Consider the following 21,902-nt stretch of genomic DNA (forward strand, 5'->3'; position numbering starts at 1 on the left):
TTGCTCCTAGTTTGGCTAATTGAATGAACAGTTGTTTTTTGGGGGGGGTTAATGGCTCTATAAGTTACCAAGGCTCTTAGCCTCTGACAGAATACTAATGTAAATGTCAATTCATGAAGGCATGTTATAGACTGCTTAGTCTATAAAACTGTCCGTCAAGTCCTTGAGTTGCCCATGATCCATACAACCTGGTAGGACTAGTTGTCCTTCATATCTTCTTTCTTTGAGAAGTTACTCACATTTACTCCTTTCAAACACTCGGGATAACATCAAGTTCAGAACTGCTGAAAATGGGCGTCTGTACTAGGTCTAATTCCCCAATTGCTCCTTGACCATTTACTTAAGAGGAGCCTGTAGGAAGTCTGCTGGACGGATCATCATCGTTGTGGCCTTCAGTGAGTATCCTGAGCCTTTCCAGTAGTACCATTTGATCCCATTGAAACGGTTGGTATTCTGGCCTTGTTGGTAGTATATGCCGTTCAGGTTAGACGGTCCACAGGCATCAAACCACCAACCTAGATTTGTCAAACACAGGAAATATGATTAGAGTTTCGTCCGAGCAAGCAGAAAAAATAGTTTCCAAGCAGGGCCTGTTAGCCGATCCTCAAACGTTAATCTCATAATGCCGTTTTGTTTGTTCTCCACAGAATATATCAGCATGTCTAGACAGCCTATCCACAAGCTTTGGTATTTCCTTGTGTCACTTAGCTATGTTTCTCATTAGCATAATGCTGACAAAACAAGGAGATGTATTCATATTGGAAATTCACTTCCTGAGCTGTGTACAAGAAGGTTTTCGGGTGGCCATGATGGAGCAAAGCTGGTTCTTCTCACCCTCCTCCTCTTCCTCCTTCTCCTCCCCCTCTCCTCCTCCAAAGCCCTCCCATAAGCATAACCCAGCACAAGGTTGTCCCCTGCAATTCCCTTAGGTGCAAGGATTCCTTCATGGCTGACACCCCTAACCAAATGACAGCCCTCAGAAGACAAGAGGAACGAGAAGCAGCCAGAGAATTTCAGGGTGAAGAGAGGAGGACTGGCATTCTAGGTTTTGAGAGCAAGGAGAGAGAAGGAAAAAAATGCTCAAGTTCCCAGACTATTAATGTCAGGCCTCACAAGGGCCGAATTCCCAAATGAGCTGATCAGTGATTAACTCCAAGCTAATTTTTCTCGAGAGTCCTGACCCGGCTAGAAAAAAAGAACGCGCCTTTCAACTTGTGTGAGTTTCTGGGGGCAGTGCCAAGTGCTGTGTTAAAAGTTTTGGAGAGGGGAGCTAAGGGAAGTTGTCCTAGTTTGAGGGCAAAATGTGGTAAGCATGCTACAAGATACTTGGGGAACAGGTTTACAGTGGGCTTTTAGAATGGATGTTATGAGATTCAATGTGGAGGGTCTACACACATTACTATGAATCACATCACAAAGGTTCAAGGGATTGTAGCCTCCAGAAAGAAAATTTATTGTAAAAAAAACAACCTACCTGTGTAATAGGGTACCAGCAATGAGACTGTATGTTTATAGTTACATGTGACATATATGAGCCACATAACTACATACATTTTCTTATAGTTGCATTTTAGTTTGCAAGACATTGCATCCCATTTTTAATTACGGAGGAAGGCTGTTGTTAAGACAGCAGAGGGGAACAGTCAGTAAATTAAATTAACCTGTTCTTACCTCCTGAGGTCAGCTGTGAACACTTGCAAACACATTTGTCATTGTCTGCATCCTTTGTGCTGAAGTCACTTCCTGGCTGACCAAGGCTACTGATTTTGCCTGCACTTCCACTGTAGTCCTTAAGGTGTATCCTGTGTAATTGGAAATGTAGCAAATACAATGTGAGGAGGAAGTCCATGATTGCTGTTGCAGAACAAGGACCACAGCACACACAGCCAATTTGCTGTGGTATAGTATTGAAGCTGGTGTGCAAACTCAAAGTTTTGATAATGGAAACGTCATTCTCTCCTGTGTTGCATGCTGTTGTGATAACATAGAAATGGATTTATTTTGGTGAATTGTGTCACCCTCATTCTTATGCTGCCATTGTGAAGAACAGAGGGGATGGAGGTCATTTCCTCTTTAGTTACTGACCAATGAGGTGCAAAGAGGTGGATGAGGAACGCTCATGCTGAAAGTCCATTACACAGTGTGCTTATCAGTGCTCAGGGCTTAAACAGGTGTTAAGTAGCCATTTTATTTCTCAGTGTTTTTGCAGTCATGGTAAGAATGATCAGTCAGTGTTTTTGAGGGATTAAGATGAAATCAATCATATGATGAAATTAGTCATGGAGTTAGTTGTGGAGTATATGAAGTATGGTTGTGAGAGTGCACATTTGTGGTAATGTTCATCTTTTATGATGATGTCCAGTTGCAGTTAGTATTATTCTTCCATAAAAAAAGAGGTTGTGATATGTTGTATCAGGACCCAGCAGACAAATATCATCTCCAAAATATCAACATGTTGGAATGTTTAGTTTGGAGTCGTACGTGTATGACGTGCCTAGATGATTTGGTTATGTTTTCAGTTCTGTTTTTCTTGCCATGTTTAATGGCCATGTACTTGTAATGCTAGATAAAGCCTTGTTGTAAGGCTATTTTTACTCTACACCATTACCTTTGTAGAATTGAATTGAACAATTAGGTCTCTGGTTACTTATTTGTTGTTGTGTTTTGTTGCTCGTGTTCGTAAATGCCTGGGGCTTTACCTATAATTTTCTGATTCGCCGGTGAGGGAAAATTCATCATACTGCGAGTATCCCGAGTTTCCCTCCCAGTCCTTCAGTTCAATTCTCAGGACGTACGTCTGATCAGAGGTCATCTGAGAGATGAAGTCATTCCCCAGCCAGTGTTCCCCTGAGACGTCCCCAAAACCCTTCAGATGGAAAGAATAAGTCAGTTATGAATTATGGTTACCGGCTTTTCTTTTACATGGTGGATTAGGTTCTTTCTTTGCCTTTGAATGGCTAAACATCAAACATATGACCATCAGTGTGAGTAGATATGTTAATGTTACAATATCCCGCTCCGTCACGGCAGTTCATTTAAAATCTTAAAGTTGTCAGGTGCTTAACTGATCCTTCTGCTAATTGGGCATGCACAGATGTGTGTTGTGTTGTTTTCAGAACCTGCAATTACCTTGCAAATTACACACAAGCCATATATATGGCCCACCTTTTAATTGTGTGGATGTGTTTGTATAGGTATTTTTATTTATTTTTTTTACGTTAAGATGAAATGTCTTCAAAAACATGGTTGTGTTTTGCATTTAATTGAAACAGAAAATGTTATGTCTCTACACTGGTGTAGATAGACTGGATGGGACGGCTCCAGTAAGATGGAATGAAATGTCTTGCCAAGGCGCTCACCATTTTGTACTCTTTCCACGTACGGTGAAAGTCAACATGACCGTCGAACCTTTTCTGCAGAACAGTCCATCCACCTCCCTCCGTTTCCATGTCACAATAGGCCTTAGGATATAGACATTGAACACACAGTTTAGATTACACATTGCACATGTCTCAATGTACTTTGTTCATCCAGTTTAGGGCAGGTTCTCTAATGAATTAACCATTTCAGTTTTTGCCACAGTCTGCAAAGAGGGTGGCGAATTGCATTGGAGTCTAACCACTTTCCTTGAAAAGTATCTAAGGAGATGGCTGTCCTTGCATAGGCATGCACAAAACTAACTAAAGATGAGGCTGTTTCGCTTACTTAATCTGAAAGCATTTGAAATCCCTCCCGGAAAGTGGACATTTTACACCTCCTAGTATGTCAGCTCTTGGTTAGAGGTGAGACAAGTTGTGCTAGCAACCTCTCGTTAAGTTTTTATATGTGTCTTTTTAAATGTGTTTTAAACCAGTTCTTTGTTATGTTCTTTGTGCAGTATGAATGAATGTTTCTCCCACCTTGATTGGCTGTGTCATGCTCGGGAGATTCAGTGAATAGATTCCACTGTTTGTGTTTCCGGATTTAAAAACTGCTGCACAGTCTCTAAACACTGTCGGGGCATCTTGCATCATGGCGGACTTAGTCACTGGAAAGAGAGGAAAGTAACAGCCTTAGGTGTGTGCAGACAAATGGGCTCTCGCTGGTATGTGTGCAAGTATGTCAAGTATGTTGTCAAGTATGTCGTGGCCATAATGCAAAGTGGAAGGCATTTCTTTATATTTCACAAAAAACAAGTAGAATGTAAGAGATGGGCAGAGCAGAGACAAGGACAGGAAGGAAGGAATGGAGAGTCGAGGATTTAAATCTCTCCCCAGCACTCTCCCTGGCAGGCCTTGCATTGTGCAACACAGCCACTCACTGGTGGAACTGAAGATGGAGTTGATGATGCTGTTCACTGTGTCCTGAAGCTTTTGCTGCTCCTGCTGCAGGACGGAGTTGTTGGAGGATGCGTGCAGCAACTGTTGCTCCAGCTGCTGAATGATGCTGGTCTGCTGCTGGAGCAGCTGCTTGAGCTGCTCCTTCTCCTCCTGCAGTCCCTTCAGCTCCACCAGCCTCTGCCCCTCCATGTCCTCCACCCGCTTCTCCAGAAAGCTGCGAGGAAAGGACAAAAACAGGAGAGCATTGACTTTGAGCAGCGCTGTCATAGTGCTTTTGCAGCCTGTAGGCTAAGAAAAGACGAGATACAAGTGGCCACATTGCCGAAATATAGGTTCCACTTGTCTCTTTACAGTGTATTTACAGTTGCACATTCCAGACACTAATTCCATGTTGTAACAGTATGGGCAAATATGACAATTACATGGCACTTTTGTAGAATTATGTTCATGGCACATAAGGACACGTGTTCAGATGGTTGTAGGCCACTGGGTTGAGTACTTGAGTTTGGGTTTAGTCGAGTCATGTTGACAAACCGAATGGTTCTTGGAATCCACTTTAAAGTCTAGATTGTATCAAGCTATAAATGAGTGGCTGTGCAACAACTCTTAAGGCTCTGGAAACGTTTCTCGGGGCATTGAACAGAATGGATTTGATTTAGGATGTCCTACCTGTTCTTCTCGTTCATTTTGCTTATTTCGTTCGTTTGGAGGATGATTTGTTTTTCCAATTTGCTCGTTGACAGAGAGTTCTCATGAAGTTGAAGTTGAAGTCGAGTGGTTTGATTTATAACCTAAAGATGAAAAAAAGTGTTTCCCACAGAAAATATGTAAGATTAGATTGAGCTTTAATTCCAACAAGCCTTTTAAAGATGTAGATTGGTAAACATGTTGTCAAATGACAATTTATTGGCATAGACCAAGCACCCAACCTTACATAATGAAGACTATGTGATCTTTAGGGATTTGGCCTTGTTTTCCCATGTGTATTTGCACTGAAGTTGAATCAGAGACTGCCTTGAAGGTAATCTCTCAATTTGGGTTTGGGTATGATTAAATGAAGTATTGGTTCTTGCTTGCTTATGAAAATAAGTCAAGTCGGCATTATATAATGACTTCTGACATTGGCCTGTATTATTTTTTTCTGGTATAATCTGTTTCACAAACAATTCCACAGTTCACTGCGATCCTTTTGGATCAGCTACACTTAAAAACAAATTGCACACAGCCCTGTTTTTTCCACAGAAAACATTTGTATTTGGATCGTTTTCATTGTGTGTCATGAGCGGCCTTAGCAACGATATTATTTACATTAAGAGAAACGTTAACCTCTGCTCTTGTCAAATATATGCTTTTATGTTCTCCTAACTAATGGAATTTGAAAGGCCTGTCCCCTAAGCAGCTACCATGTAGCAAAGAGCAAAGTCAGAGCTCTATCCCTGAATGAGTGGAAAAACCTGTTTTCATTACAGGAAAAAACAGAACAATCAAATTCGAATAAAGGAAAGTTCTGATGGAAAGGGACAAGGGATGTCGGGGGGCTACTGTGAACGAGTAGGGGGGACTTCACATGCGGACAGAGTTATTGAACTCTCAGGTCAAGGGATGACACCCCCTCCACCACCGCCTCCCCTGTCTCCTTTCCACGTTCCAGTGTGAGGAACTGGACTCAGCAAAAATTTGCGACCAAATTGTTTACATCCAGTGTAGAAACGGGTGCACCGCTGGGAGAAATGTTGATGAGTTGGAGTGGGCAGTTTTTTTGTTGTTGTGACAAATTGATATGGCCCCACTGTGGGAATACGATAATGTTAATAACAGGAAATGGTGCGTAATGTGTTTGAACAGGTCAGTGACCTATGCCCCGACTCGATCGGTATTGTGGCTTTGTTTGTTCATGGACTGTTTTTGGGGGGCTCTAACTTGGCAACGTTTTGATTCACTTTTGCAAAGACAACATGTCTGGTGTGTTTTCATACAACATGTAAAACATCAGCTGCTGAGTGGAACAAGTATAATCAGGGTAATGTTACAATGGGAGCTTACCCGTGCCTCGACGTTTGTCAGCTTTAGCGTCTGTTCCACGGTTTGACTGAGCAGGTTTGTCCCAATCTCAATGATAGCCGCTGTGTGGTTCTGCACGGCGTGCTGTTGTATCTGGGCGATCTCGAGTTTCATGTTCTCCTGGATGTAGTTCTCCAACTGAAGCAGAGGAAATGTCATTGTGTTTGGGTTAAACAAGTAGCAGCAGGAATAACATCATATTTGGTCCAAGGTTGTGTTCATGAATTGAAAAGGGCAACAACAGTGTAACGCGTAGTGTGTCTGTGTGTGTGAGGAATCTTCTGACACGTTTTGAATTAACACAAGCAAGCCAGATGCACCCAGTTGTTCCTATGGAAACAGAAGTACGCACTCATAAGCTTGTGCAACGTGGGAAATTGGATGACTGCAGATACACTTAAACCTTGAGTAAGTTCATGGAGAGATGGTATATTTTGGCATCATTTTGGGTGGTTACTAAGTGTGGAATCATCAACAGATTGTGATTAGAAATAGCAATAGCTGGTACAGTAAAAGATCTGGCCCATTGTTCTGAGTTTCACTGAATGTTTGTTTTGCAGTGTTGTGTTACCGAAACAACATCTGATAATTTTTTGTGGTTATTTCAGCTGTTGTTTCATTTAACAAAGCTGTGATCAATACATTATTTTGTCCTTATCTTTATCTACGTGTGATAAAATTGTTGTCTTATTAGTCTATTGTTTCAAAAAGTGATATTTATTGACCCAACAAACAAGACACCATTGACATGCTGTTTAGTGAACAGATTGAGATGGCAGGCTCTGACCCCTCCCTAAATATATGTGCAAACATTAACCTTTGGACTGAAACGCAAGTGAAGGGGATTAAATCGCTTCACATAAAAATGAATTTTAGTGACAAAGAGATCTGTCCCTGAAATGGCAGGTTCTTTTGGTTCTAAAAATTAGTTTTACTCTAAACAACTTTGGGGATGGTTGACCTTGAATATTTTCAACTATGTTTTGGTGAATTAGACATGCTTCCTCATTTCATGCCATAGCAGAAAGACCTGCTGTGCACTTAGCACTCCGGATAGTTATTAAGGTCTTTTAAAACAATAGAAGCAGGTGACCACATTTATCTTTGCCACAGTTTACCTACAGTACCTAAAAATCTAAAATGTATCGGATTTTACAGTTAAGATCTAACAAGTAGTAACATGTCCTCAACCAAGAGAGGTACTGTTGTAAAGACGAAATAACTGAAATCCAGTTATTATGCTCTCTCCTGAGACTCAAGTTCCGGACTGGCGTGCAAAGTAGCCCTAACAAACAGGATGGAAATGATGACTGATGAGTTGCATCCTCTATAAAAACATTTTGAGAATGAGGAAATATACCAGCACCTCTGTGGACCTGTTTCTTTTTTTGTCATTAAAAGTGTCCTTCCACTTTGAGGGGGAAATGCCTCACTGGCATGGAGTGATGCACAACACAAGTATGCAGCGCATATACCTTCCTAGTAAATATTGATCAGAGTCTCCTTAAGCTGCAATCAGCGCTGATTTTGTTTGTCTTCCTCTCAGCGCTGCCATCTTGTCTTGTGTCGTGGCGCACAGACGCATGTGGAAGGAGGAAAGTGTGCCGTCGGAACTGCGAGCAGGACGTTCCATTGATGGCTAATGATCTAATCAGTTGTTTACTCCTCTCCGGCCCACTTGAGGACTCCTCAAGGAAGGGCTGTTTGTTCACTCCGTTTACACGAAAGCGCGACCGCAAGCTGACACATTGCCGCACGCTGGCACGGCAACAAAGTGCCTCCACTCCACTCCAGTCCACCTCGCCAACCGGCTATTTCTGAATCGAACACGCTAAAGAGCTAAAAGATTTAGGGAGGGACTTTTTAGTTAAAAAAACAACATCTGTTAGCTGATGTGCATTGTGTTTGTGTGAGCTGAACTCGAGCGATACACAAACGCCAGGTCAGCGGAAGAGCCTGCCCCTCAGAGAGAGAACAGGCTGTCACCATTGAACACCATGACACCACATGCTGTTCTGTGTGATAAAGTGTGCATATATGAATTTGCACCTGGCAGTTTCTCAAAATATCCCAGAGACTCTACTCATTGTAATGATGGTGGTGCTTTTGCTAATTAACGCTTTTCACCTTTATTTAACTTTCATTTTTATTTAAGATATTAACATGACATGAAGGTGTATTTTATCACTTACTATCGTCCCGTCAGAGTCAAGTACACTGAAAAAGGATGCTTAAATATATAAATAATTAGATGGAGCTTTATCTCCACTCTCTTAGTTTGGGTGTAGTTTGTCTAAGGATTCTGTACCAGAATCTGTGTCATGGTAATTGCGTCATGATGACTATAAAATGCAGATAAAAAAAGTGTTGAAAGTATGAAAGGCATTCACGGTCACCAATGAAGCTCAAAGTAAATGACTGTGGTAGTTTTAAATCTGATCCAAATCCCATCATCTATAGACATTATTTATTTTGATTTCAAACTGGATAGTCAGTGGGGATTCCCCTTCTCTTTCCAAGTCCATTTCATTCGGGTAACCTAATCCAGCCACATTTAAACAAAACAAAAAAAGAAAGAGAAATTTCCTGCACTCATTTAGTCCCCAGTCCTTTGTTATATATAAAAAAGTCTGATTGAACAAAAAAAGCTCTCGCTGAACAGGCTCTGGCATAAGAGCTTTCTTGGATCTGTCAGGACGTCAGGATGAGTCAAAGGAGGGCCCATATGATCTCTCTGTGACTGTCAGACCTCTCGAACCCTATTCATTAATCACACTCAACGCAGGAGAATGGGGAGCACCCGAGGAGTGATGCTGCCTACGCTTCCATGGTGCCAAAGAACAGGCTGAATGCACTACACCGTTTTTTTGGGCACCCGATTGGAAACTTTGTTGGCCCTCAGTCACTCGTGGTGTGGCGACTGGTGATTGTTAGGGCTGTGTATTGGCAAGAGTCTGACGATACACATCATGATACAGGGGTTACGATTCAATTTATTGTGATACTGTAAGCAAGGTGATATATTGCGATTTTTTTTTTTTTCAAGTCTAATTTTAGCAAAACTATTATAGAATAAAGAACACACCACCATATTCATAATGATGTTACGTTGTCAAATGGCTTAACCAAAATTCAACTCTACTATCTGTGGTCAGGGGTTTAAACACAACACACACTATATTACCTTGCTAACAGTATCGCAATAAATTGCCAGTATACTCTTGTGTATCAATATTTTCTTACACTCCTAGTCATTGTTCTCAAAAAAACACTTCCTGTCCAAGACTCCGTTGAAATACTGGTTACTGTTAACCACGTCACTGTGTCAAGACTGTTTGAAGCACTCAATGATCTACAGGTGAAGATAGTCATCATAGCTAAAACAACTAACCTAAAACAATCACCCACTGAGACCCTCTTCACTGCCCTTTACCCATCCTTCACTGAGACGTGTGTCTTTAGTGGCTAACTGAAAGGACCTTACCATGAGAAGCCTCTGGGTGTTGTTCTCCATAATGCCCTCCAGTTGCTCCAGCCTCTGGATGGCCTCATACTCTTCTGGGTCATCTTTCTGGACCAGGTTGGTGTCTGCGTCGCCAGCAGCCGTCGGGCAGTTGTCCTGCTCCGGCAGCAGGAACGTATAGCTGCACGGCCCATTCTGGACCTGGAACTGCTTCTTTCCACTGGAGTGTGAAGTCATCCTGTAGCCCGTTCCCAGGGTCAGGCAGTAACCCAAGATGAGTGTGCCAACAGCATTGAGCATTTTCTCATCAAATATTCAAAAATCAAATCAAAGAACACACGCTAGAAACATGCAGTTGAGGTTCTGATTTTTGTTCTCTCACAAATGCAAGTCCTGTGCACACACAAACCCACAGAGAGAGAGAGAGTTGCAAAGCTCCTTTCCCTTGGCTATTTCCAAAGTTGAGAGTCCCAGAGTCCTCGCCTCACTGTCCCTCAGGTCAATTTATAAGGTCCTCGGATGCAAAAAGGAGGAGGGGACACCTTTTGGGGTGGGTGTGGAGATAGAGAGAGTGTGATTCCGGCTGGCTTCCCTGCGGTTGCTAGACGGCGCGTGTGTTCTCCTCTCTTCTCTCACTCCTCGTGCTCCCAGAGCCTCCAGTTGAGCTGCAGCGGTCCTGTGATCGGCCGGGGCGAGGGAGTGGAGATAGAGACTGAGCCCCTCCCACACACCAGTAGCCATGGGGAGAGAGCAGCAGAGTAGGAGGGAGGGGGTGAGTGAGTGAGTAAGTGAGTGTGGGATCAAATGATGGAGAGTGTGTAAATGTGTGAGTGAGTGGTGGAGTTGGTGTGTGTGTGTGTGTGTGTGTGTGTGTGTGTGTGTGTATGAGTGAGTCTGTGAGTGTATGAGTGACTGAACGTTTGTGAGGGATCAAATGAGTGTGTGTGAGTGAGTGGTGGAGTTGGTCTGTGAGTGTGTGTGTGTATGAGTGAGTCTGAGTGTGTATGAGTGACTGAACGTGTGTGTGTTTGTGAGGGATCAAATGAGTGTGTGTGTGTGCATGCATGTGTGAGTGAGGAGCACAATCGCTAATTAAACGCTTCCCGCTGCATGCTCCTCAACACTGCCTCTGCTTGAGCGAAGGACTTAGAGGGCAGGTCACGGAGGAAGAGGGGGATAAAACCATAATGGCCGTACTTGTGTTTTGGATTCCTTTTAAAGAAAGATGGTCCGGGAGGCCTTTCAGGAAGCAGCTGTGCTCGCCTGAATAAAACGTCTGCCCTGTCTGTGTCGGCCCGTGGACGAATTGTCTTCCCTCTGTAGTGGCCGAATGCTTAAGCTCTTTTTAAGACTTGAGAGCAACAAGTGGAGGAGGATATCCAAGTTGTCAGTCATATTATGTGGGGCTCTTTGGTGGTTCTCAGGAAGCATTTGGACCTATTTCCTGTTCTCAAACTCTGGGTCTTGTATCTGGGTCTTGTTATTGGAGAAGGGGCTTGAAAACTGTCTGTTTACAGAAGCAGAGCAGTGTCTTGGCATTGATGCTACAGTAATTTATGATGAGTAGTCCTTGTTATCTTAATAGTATTTCAGGGCTACATTAATACAGTGGCTCAAAATAGCCTCATCTTGAGTGCACATAGTTGTCTGTCATCAGCTGTGCTTCTCTGCTTGCTTTTTCCTTTGGGGGAAGGAGCTGTTGATTGTGTTTTGTGGTTGTTGACTGTTATGTCTTGAATGTCATCCTGATGGTAATGCATACCCCTCAATTCTGTCAGCCGTCTTGACAACTGGGGTCAAGGAGGTCCTGACATAGGAATGAACTGGTGATTGGTCATCAATTTGCCGTTTGATGAGTTGCGGTAGTTTTTTGTCAGCAGACTGCCCCGAACTGTCGCCAGACTAGGTTTTCTCGCCTTTCCTACCTTTTGATTTGAGAGGATGTGTCTCGGTTCAGGGTTGTGTTCCCTACATCCTGTCACACCGACTCAACAGGACAAAACAACAAAAAGAAAAAAGGAAAGGAAGAAAGAAGGGACACATAGAGAGAGAGAGAGAGAGAGTCAGTGATCAAAACAAGTGGTGCGGTGGTATGAGCATGTATCACTGAGAATGCCACTGGTCCACCTGTCTATCTCTCTCTTTTGTAATGTATCCACACTTGGTTGAGCAATGAAACGTTAATACATGTATAGAAAGTTAATACATTAGTTTTATACGATGTTTGAAGTATATGAATTTATGGGTTTTTCTTTAATATGGAAACTTTTGTCCAGGGAGTGAAAGTCTAGTCTTTAAGATTACCCCATTATGTTTGGGATGCTTAAAGCAGTAAATCTTCCACCCATTGTGTCTAACATACCAGCACCTCATTTTTCATCCAGATACAGCCCTTTTATGTGGAGAGCATGAGATGGGGCCGATGCATCGGCCCCGACAGCATGGAGAAACAGCCATAAATGTAGTGAGGAGTACTCTAGGGAGACATGCTTGCCTGTTCATTTCATGGCTAGATATCTCTTCCCTCGGCTCTTATTTAGAGGTCCAGTTTGGGTCGAAGTTCCTTAACATTTGCGCTTGAACTTAACCCTCAGTGGCCGCCAATTGAAATTGAAACAGCTTCTTGTTCATCTCATCTCTGATACTGAATAAAACCATTAAAATGTTGTAAACCTACCAGGGATCACAGGGTCAACCAGTCTAACAACAAGTCATAGAAGAAGGACAAATGTTTAAAAAAAAGAATGTTCAGAAGGTAAGGTAGGGCATTGACAGACATAAAGTTAATTTAAAAAAGCATCAATATGTTCTATAAACTGATCCATTGTGCACACTTCTATATCTAGCCTTTTTAATGTAGTTTATTTTTTATAACTAGTTATCTCTTTAAAAAAAAACATTTGATACCTCAACCTCTCAATACTTCCATCAATATGGGAAATGTAAGAAGTCACGTTTCAGGCCCAATTTTGGTCATACAGGGAAATAGACGCAAAGAGCTTTTGTAAAGCGCGGTCATATTCTAAAAAAATGACAGTTGCTTAATTAAGATGACATTATCACTGAGGGGGGTGGAAATGCAGGTGTTCTGGACAGGAAATCAATCCGCTAAGAGGATGTTTTGTCTCCATCCCCTGAGATGTTTCTTTTGCACTCGCATCACTGTCAGGATCCGACGGCTACGCTAGTCACTTCCCTAAACACCTGAGCTGGCATTTCAAAGTGTTGAGTGTCAAGGCCTTTTGTGTCATGTTTACATGTACATGTCACAGAGACATGGACATAAGTTGTCACCTTGTCCTATTCAACAGTTTTACACAGAGTGTTGTGGATAATTGCGTACGGTAAACTAATTAAGGGTCTGGGAGTACATCCTCTACTCTAGGGTTTTACAGTCTTGTTCCTGGAGTTCCCCTTGTTCTGTGTGTAATCCATCTCGCCCTACTCCACATATCTGACTGAACTCACTTGATTAACTGAATATATCTGATTTAGTTAGTCAAGAGCATTATAAGTACAATGACTTCAATTCAGTGTGCCTGGAGCAGGGATAGATACAAGGGGGGTGTGTGTGTGTGTGTGTGTGTGTGTGTGTGTGTGTGTGTGTGTGTGTGTGTGTGTGTGTGTGTGTGTGCACGCTTGCCTACAATTGTGCAACACAAAGAAACGTGGAATATGAGGTGCAACCATTCGGAAGTGGATTGATGTAACAGTGCTGGAGGAAATACACTGTTAGAAACACATGACCGCAGAGGAAGGATAGTCATTTCAAAAGCGAAAACAGACCCGGACTCAGGTGTCTGGGCATGAATCACGCACTGCTTTGGATGCTTCGGAAGTGGTTGTTTCATGTGAAGAGGAAGTCACACCATCAGGAAAAAGGAAGTTACACCATGACCTATTTTTTTCACTGAATTTACGTGCAAATTCCTTGTGCTTTTGATTCCCTAAGAAGGCTGATCATCTATATTTCCTCTGGCTGCACAACAGTGGGCTTAATTGAATGAACATTAACGTGCCTTATTTATGTGTATTTGACTGCCTTATGATGCTGTGTCGCTTACAGATTTCATTTAAATTCATAAAAAGTGTATTTGAACAGGAATTTCATATTCCCCTTTGCCAGCTATGCCAGATATGAGCAATAACAAGCTAGCCTATATTATTGTAGGGCTGTGACCTCACAAATAATTGTTGGTTGGTTTGCGGTGAAATGGTGGAATTAGTGTTATAAGCCTGTTATGCAATCATAAGTTTAAGTAGGGCCACACTTTGGCACTTGGTGATGTTTGACCTCTAAAAATACTGATTGATTTACTGTCCCTCGGTATGGTAAAAACAACCTAGAGAAGGACATTTTCTTATACTTTATCATATACTTTTATAATTTTTAATTTACCATTCAAGAACATTCACTTAACAGTGGATGCATAATTTTAAGGACTTTTTTTTGCATGTTTCTCTTATTAGTTGTAAGGCATTTCAACTTGAATACAGTTCCAAAGTTCTTACCTCTTAGCGCCCCTGCCTACCTTGAAGAATTTGCATTGGCTATTGTGTATTTACTGTACTTAACATTTCATATCATACGTGCTTCGCTTGTATAATCCCTTCATAACCCTGACTAAACCTGATTCCAAACCCAGATAGCAGATCTTTCGGATATGGGTCCACACTGCAGGCTTCTGTGCCTGGTTTTCAAAAAACGGAGCAGATTGTCTTATTCAGTTCTGCCACTGACCCACAACAGGCAGGGAACCGCTTCCTCAAGAAATCCCCCCGCGGCTCAGATCTCCACTCCCCAGGCCCTATAATGAGCGTGCTACTAGGGCAGGCTGTTGGCATTAGCGCTATTCAAAGCTTTCAGGCAAAGGGAATTGACAGGCCAGTTCAAGGAACTCCAACGAGGCACGTACAATGCCTTTGTGTGTAACCTTTTGATGTATCACTCTTAGCAACCTTAAAAACCATGTGCTTTTCAGGCCGGTGTTGGCAGGGGCTATCGTCATGCCCAGGTTTCCAGCTCGGTTGCGCTCCCATAGTTGAATGGCTGTGAAAGTGGCTGTATTGTACGTTATTAATTAATGAACTCACTCTGATGTTTGATAAATAATGTTGTTTGACTGCCACTTCAATGGTAGCTAAGAAGTAGAGGTTGTTTGGTTCATTTAATTTCTCTGTGGTCTGATATGTGTGTGTCTCCTCTTCCACCACATTTTATAGAACCACAGAACATGATTTCATTATTCAAAAAATTGCAGTGCACGTGCATTATGGTGGCTAGACATTCCACTTATTCAAAACTGCCTGCAAGTCTCAATTTTGTGTTGTTCAACATAATACAGAAATTTCATTTCTACTGCATTGCATTTTTATAGAGGAACCACAATCCAGTTATAAACCACAATTAAGTTAAGTTTACAAGCTCATTTTTACAATATTTTATGTGGTTTTAATCACTTGCACAATAATGCTAGATTACTACAAACGCCTACTTCATTTAAAAGTAATTTACTGTTATGGAACCATAATACCCTGTAATAAGTGTAACCACTTGAAATGTATCGTATATTTCCATTAGCTTTACGAAATTAAGTAGATTGAATGAATGAACACATTGAATGAATGTGTTCTTTTCTGTAATATACAGAAGACTGCATTACAGACACTTTTCTGCCCTCTCCTTGTCAGATTAGAAAACTACAGGGTATTCTTTTAAAACTGGTTAAACAAAACATTTGCATTTCTTTAATGTAATTGTATCTCAACCATTAATAAAGTATTATAGATCTCCAGAACCTGGTCACATGTTGTCATCATAATTTGTAAAGTCAGCCTACTCCAAAATGTTGCCCTATCGCTGCTCTTTTACATGTGAAATTAAATTAAATACAAATTCATTAAAATGAAATATGATCTTTTGTAATTGTGAATTATAGTCTTTTACCTGTGTGCTTGTCCCGGAAACAGGGCCTAACAGGGCTAACGGATACATCTTTGCTACTAGGCAGGAAAATGTTTCTAGATTATAGCCCATTCATGCCAATAGTATTTTCCTTTTGACCCCAAAAGGTGAATACAAAATAATGTTTTGTCAGAGGTTTCCAGGGAGACTCTGCATTCTAGATATCACCTTTCCCTCGTTAATGGAAGACTTCCCCGTTTCCCCTAAGATCTGCCGCCTCCAGCAGCACCTCTCCGCCGGGGAGCACCAGCAGGACCTGTTCCAGAGCCTCCCGGTGATGTTTGTGTCCCCCCTGTCTCAGCCACCCCCTCACAGTCTGGAGGAGCTCATCAGGCTCTGCGGAGGAGCCGTCTGCCGCACCATCAGGCGGGCCGGAATCTGTATAGGAGAATACAGAGGCAGGAAACCAGAAGGAACCCGCTGCCTGTCGGAGCAGTGGATACTTGGTGAGTTTGCCTTCACATCTGTGTCTTGAATGAGCGTGTCATTGGGTTCACAGCAGGTTTTTCCCAGGATTGTATGACCCTTCTTTTTGGGGTGTTGTAGTCAGTTTCATTACATGTCAGTTTTTGCCAGGAAAGTAGCAAACAAAATGGTCTTAAAATGTGAGAAGGATAGATTTTGATTTTGATTTTCCTTTTTTTTTCAGACTCTGTGACACATCTGAAACGGCTTCCCTATGAAGATTATGACTTGGAGTACCAATACTGTTGATCTCCTTCTGCCTTTTCTGAAAATATTTTTTTTTCGAATACAATATTTGAAACACATTTCTTTGCAGTATTTAAAATGATAGTTTATATATATCCTGTAACATATTTTGAATGAAGTGATTTGTTAAATAAAGTCTGTTCGTTCTTTGATGACTACATGTGCATTAGTGTGCACTGTCAGACTGAAGGTTATGAAATTATACTGAATGTTTACACAGCTATCAATCTCTGTTGCCGCATCTAGTCAGGTGATTTCACTTACAAACATTAAGAATATTGTAGCATGCAGGGGGATAGTGTGCTTCCGTGTGTGTGTGTGATGTGGTGTCGTTCTCATAATAAAACAGTCAGTTCTTTCTTTGACGATTTCACGTGTTGCATTAGCGTGCACTGTCGGGCTGCAGGTTGTGGAATTAGAAATAGACTGAATGTACAGTGGTCAATCTCTCTTGCCTTATCTAGTCAGGTGATTTCACTTACAAACATTAAGAATATTGTAGCATGCAGAGGGGGGTAGTGCGCTCGCGCGTGTGTGTGTGTGTGTGTGTGTGTGTGTGTGTGTGTGTGTGTGTGTGTGTGTGTGTGTGTGTGTGTGTGTGTGTGTGTGTGTGTGTGTGAGATGTAGTGTCTTTCCCATAATTCTGCCTGTTTCATGTAACAGCTAATTCTGTGTATAAGTGTCAGGTTTTAGAATGTTGCTGTGTCTCAATTTTGTGCTGATGTTAGTGTGCGTAACTGTTGTTTTAGTGTTTTTTTAGTGTTGTGTCAGTGACTTGTTTATGTCGAGAATAGACCTGTCTGCCAATCCTGACCTTCTGTATCAGTGGTTCCTGCCTGTTATGTGCGTCATCAATAAACGGCTCAACGCCAAAGAAACCTGCTTCTACGTTCCTTTCTGCTCGACATTACATAGATGTCAGAAGTGGGATCCGGAGACTTGATTGACCAACTGCAGCGAGACGGGGCACGGCCGAAGAGCACTGCAGCGAGAAGGGGCCGAAGAGCACTGCAGCAAGACAGGGCGTGGCCGAAGAGAGTTATTCTAAGAGCCTTGATAAGGCTGATACCCAGCCATGTTCCTGCTCCGGGACGGCAAGAAGGAGCGGCCAACAGAGCTAGCGCTCCCTGCCCAACATGGGGCCAGGCCACAAACTTCACCACTGCACCAGGACCTGGATACCCCACTGCAGCTCTGCCAGAACTGGGCGCTCCAGCCCACCCAGAAGGAATGGAGGAGGCAGCTACACTGGGAGCTCCAGGACCGGCCCCGCCTCTCAGCCGAGGTGCGCCGCACAATGGAAGCACATAGGTGAAGAGCGATAAAGTTGCACCACTACAACCAGAGGCCTGCTCGAGACCTACCTTATTTGAAGGGCGAGGCAGTGCAAGTCCTTACAAATCTTCAGACGGCAGAGTGGGCCAGCTGGCTAGCCATCAAAGTGTTTGGCCAGCAGGCCTTTGAAGATGATGCCCAGGACAAGCTGGTCGCCTACTGAGAGCCTGGGCACGTATGTTGCTGCGTACGTTGCTGACCTGCCCTTGTATGCCCGGTGTGGCTACCCAACATTCAAGAGAGATGTGTGCCTGGGTCCCTGGCCAACAGAGGTGTAAAAAGTACTGAAATGTTGTACTCAAGTAAAAGTACAATTACTTTGATGACATTTTACTTAAGTACAAGTAAAATTACCCATCTAAAAATCTACTCAAGTGAAAGTAAAAAGTAGTTAATTTAAAATGTACTTTAAGTAAAAGTTACTTAGTTACTTTTCAACAACTTGATGGGGGCCGCTCCTATATAGTGCAAAAAAGGACAAGGGGTCATAAATCCAATACAAAAACTAGTTATTTTTTATTAAAGGAGAATCTTTAGAAATATAAGTGCAATGACGTTAAACATGTCAAACATTAAACATGTCAACATAACATTTAAAAACTTTTGGGAGGACATGTCAAGACATGAACCACATGACAGCTAAAATAAAAAGTTAAAATACCGCTGCCCTACTGTAAACTTTGGTTACTTTACTTGTGTCCACCTTTAGAGCATTAGTCTACAAACTTCTTGTTGAGTTTGAGCAGCAGCTTATTTTCAAGGTGAGTAGAGTTCATCCGGGCTCGCTTTGCATTGAACAGCAATCCAGCACAGCTGAAGAGTCGCTCGCAGGCGGCCGAGGCAGGTAGGCCAGTATTGAGTTTCAGGGACAGTTTTTTGATATTCTGAAAGGCGTTCAGCAGATCCATGTTGACTGAGACACAGGCTAGGTACCCTTCTAACTCCCCTGTACCTTCTGACCTTCTGGACTTCATTGAGGAAAATACATCATCTTCATCTGATGAATGTTGTCCAACTTGCTCCAGCCTCCAACATCCGGTCAAGGTGTTGTCTGACATAGACTAGACCTGTAGAATGACAAACAACATTTCTGACAATTAAGTATTGGGCTGCCATCAAGAGTGCATCATAACACAGAAATAGCTATAAATAGCTACTTGAGATGACAGACCCTACAGTATACAGAATTATAGCATTATTTTCTATTTCTACATGCATCACAATTCATAATCCTCAATTCTTGCTAACCGAGACCCCTGAGCATGAACATGAAAGACGTGCACGTTGCAAAGCCACCACTTATCGTTATCAATATCTGACTAAACATCGTGATAAATTGCAGATAACGACATACACATTGACTTGTCCAACTGTCTAAAAACGATAGTGTGCGCATTCACATTGTTCTGTTTCAAGGCATGGGAGGCAGCCAAATGATTAGCCTAATATCAGTTTATGTGGTGTATTTCATTGCTGATGACTGATCTGCAGTTTTTAACACAATATGAGAGACTGAACATAATAATGCTATGACCTGAAACGAATGGAAGACAGGAATGGAATTATTATTAGTCTATTGGATGACCGCTGTCGACGTTAGCATACTCAGGGCTGTTGCAAGTGCTAGCCAAAATTAGGCTACTACAAACTAGTGCCATGAAACGCATATTTTGCTTAATGGAGCAAAGCTAACTAAACGACAAAAACGCTGTCTGAACTACTAATGGAAAGGGACAAATACTGTACTTACCAACACATGCTTGCGCATATTTGAAGATGAATTTTTATAAGCAGAAAGTTCTGACTGGCGGATTAGGCACAGTTTACACAGCATATAGCTGTTGCCTCTTTTACGTTGGAAGGCAACCTGCTTGCTGAGATGTGGCCACGGGTTTTCTTCATCTTCTTTAATTTTAACTGGCGGAAAGTTCGGTGCTTCAGCTTGTTGGTGGTCCGCAGCTTGTTGGTAGTCCGCACTATCATCTTCCTCCATATCTATCTCTCGTGACTCGGCACCGTACCGGCGCCTTGCATGATTCCATCATCTACTCTATGCAGCATCCACCACTGCACTGAGAATTGTGGCGCGCGATTCCCGCCTTGAACTATGTTTTTTTTTTTTACTCAGTAACGGATGTAATTTCCAATGTAGCGAAGTGCAATACTTCAGTCAAAATCTACTTAATTAAAAGTAAAATTACCGATTTCAAAAACTACTTAAAAATTACAAAGTACACAAAAAAACTACTCAATTACAGTAACGTGAGTAAAAGTAATTCGTTACTTTACACCTCTGCTGGCCAAGTAGTAGTGAGTGGAGCGCTGCCTGTGGCCCCCCTGACATAAAACACGGATTGCACCAGGCCGACATGGAGGAGGGCGAGGGAGGAAAAGCAATACAAGAAGCCACTGCTCCCCCAGCGACCGAGATGGGGACAACAAATAGTGGCAGAAGAATCCAAAGAGTGCTATTGTAACTTGCCTTGTGTAGACAAGCCCAGTCCCACAAACGGATTCAAACATGGGAGGTGGGCGTGCGAGCAAGGAGGCTAAAACCCATGGATGCTAGTATCTATTACTAGCACATCTCTTCAGGTGTCAGGGAGTGAGGTTTACTCGGTGCACAGCACTGTACACACTGGCTACTGTTATACTATCGTTGCAGGGAACCAGGGCATGTTGAATGCCATTGCTCAGCACTCGAGCCACCGATATATGAACGGCTGAGGCTCGGCCAGAAAGATTGAGCATGTGGACTTCATGTAGACGGTGAGCTGGAAGGCTGTAGACTGTGAGCTGGGGGTGGGCCAGCGACCACCCTGGGCCCCTGTCTCATTACTGTGTCCTGAGGCCAAGGCTCTCTACTCGTAGTGACCCTGCCTCACCACCCAAGACAGTTCACCCATGGCTCATTGGGGGCGAGCCATTTTGAGTTGTCAAGACGCTTCATCGGCTCGGACTCCTGAACAGCTCAGAGGGGTCAGAACCGGCACTCTCAACATCAGCAGCAGTTTCCCCAGCACTTATGGAACTTTTTTTTTAATGCCTGAGTGGTTGGGAACAGCTGATCCGTCAGGTGGGGGCTGTGTAGTGTACATGGGGCATAATTCCGCGTGTTCCATGTAAATGTCTAGTTCTGTGTAGAAGTGTCGGTTTTCAGAATGTTGCTGTGTCTCCCTTTTTTGTTAATGTTAGCGTGCATTACAGTTATTATTTTAGTCCGTGTCATGTTGTAAATGCCTGTTTGTTAGCCCCTGTGTTAGTCATCTGTGCCCCGTCAGTAACTTGTTGTCAAGAATAGACCTGTCTACCATTCCTGCCCTTCTTCACCAGTGTTTCCTGCCTGTTGTGTGTGTGTGTCATCAATAAACGCCTCAACGCCAAAGAAACCTGCTTCTACGTTTCGTTCCACACAACATTACAATATAGTTTTTGATAACACTGCTGAATTCCTTGAAATTTTCCTCCCAGAAAAGGCATGCAATGACGCTAGTGCAAATATCATGGGTATCCTTGACGGTCCATGGCATTTAAACTGTAAAGTTATTTGGTAAACAAACTATGCAGGCCTAATTATGTAGGCCTGGTTGCCTTCAGATTGGACGCGAATGTCCGTATCTATGTAAAATTGTCTCATGAGTCTCATTTTAGTGCCAACTCTGTTTTCATTTGGACAGTGATTTGCTTAGAGCTTAGCCAACAGTTGTGCTCAAGATCATCCACTGCAGCCTCTACAGAAAAGTGTCTCAAGTGTAGATGCCAAAGATTGTCAAAACTGGATTTAATGTATTTCCAGGTCAACTAGGTTGGTTAAATTGGATTAGACAACCTCCTTGTTTGTGTGGCTAAACACTAAGCAGCAGAAGGTCACCGTTGAAAGGATTTTGTTCCATGTTAAATTTGGAATAGCCTATTTGGCAAGCTAGCTAATGTTCTTTTGCGTTGTTTATCCAACAGATACTTTGCCACAGGTAAAAGTTTAAAATAGTCCTCTTTATAAATATATATGTGGTCAGGCCAATACAAGTATAGATTTGGGTCATTCCTA

General features: G+C 42.6%; 2 protein-coding genes across 5 annotated transcripts in view; one reads left to right on the forward strand and one right to left on the reverse strand.

Moving 5' to 3' along the window:
- mcph1 (microcephalin 1) overlaps positions 1-17,078 on the forward strand; it is a 35,918-nt gene extending 18,840 nt beyond the window's left edge. For 3 of the 4 annotated variants that reach the window (XM_031578712.2, XM_031578711.2, XM_031578710.2), the window contains exons 14-15: positions 16,017-16,254; positions 16,458-17,078. In XM_031578712.2, coding sequence (XP_031434572.1) covers positions 16,017-16,254; positions 16,458-16,522 — 303 coding nt within the window. In that variant the 3' untranslated portion in view covers positions 16,523-17,078. Of the gene's footprint in view, positions 1-7,926; positions 9,837-16,016; positions 16,255-16,457 lie in introns of those variants that run through there. The other variant, XM_031578713.2, reaches the window with a different exon arrangement.
- Positions 223-10,481, reverse strand: angpt2a (angiopoietin 2a). The gene is made up of 9 exons (XM_012840435.3): positions 9,865-10,481; positions 6,363-6,518; positions 4,989-5,110; positions 4,301-4,533; positions 3,900-4,027; positions 3,360-3,461; positions 2,700-2,866; positions 1,672-1,802; positions 223-515 (listed from the first exon to the last, which is right to left on the reverse strand). Exons 1-9 carry the CDS (start codon positions 10,141-10,143, stop codon positions 337-339), a joined length of 1,497 nt encoding a protein of 498 aa, XP_012695889.2. The 5' UTR covers positions 10,144-10,481; the 3' UTR covers positions 223-336.
- Positions 17,079-21,902: the final 4,824 nt, after the last annotated feature.

The sequence above is a fragment of the Clupea harengus genome, chromosome 13, assembly GCF_900700415.2.
Source record: "Clupea harengus chromosome 13, Ch_v2.0.2, whole genome shotgun sequence".
Taxonomy (NCBI): domain Eukaryota; kingdom Metazoa; phylum Chordata; class Actinopteri; order Clupeiformes; family Clupeidae; genus Clupea; species Clupea harengus.

Excerpts from the sequence above, each read along its gene's own strand:
- angpt2a (XM_012840435.3), bottom strand. The coding sequence starts at position 10,143 with ATGCTCAATGCTGTTGGCACACTCATCTTGGGTTACTGCCTGACCCTG. Across the intron at positions 5,111-6,362 it reads TGACAAACGTCGAGGCACGG|GTTATAAATCAAACCACTCG; the intron begins GTAAGCTCCCAT and ends TTTCATCTTTAG. Across the intron at positions 1,803-2,699 it reads GGCGAATCAGAAAATTATAG|GATACACCTTAAGGACTACA; the intron begins GTAAAGCCCCAG and ends CCAATTACACAG.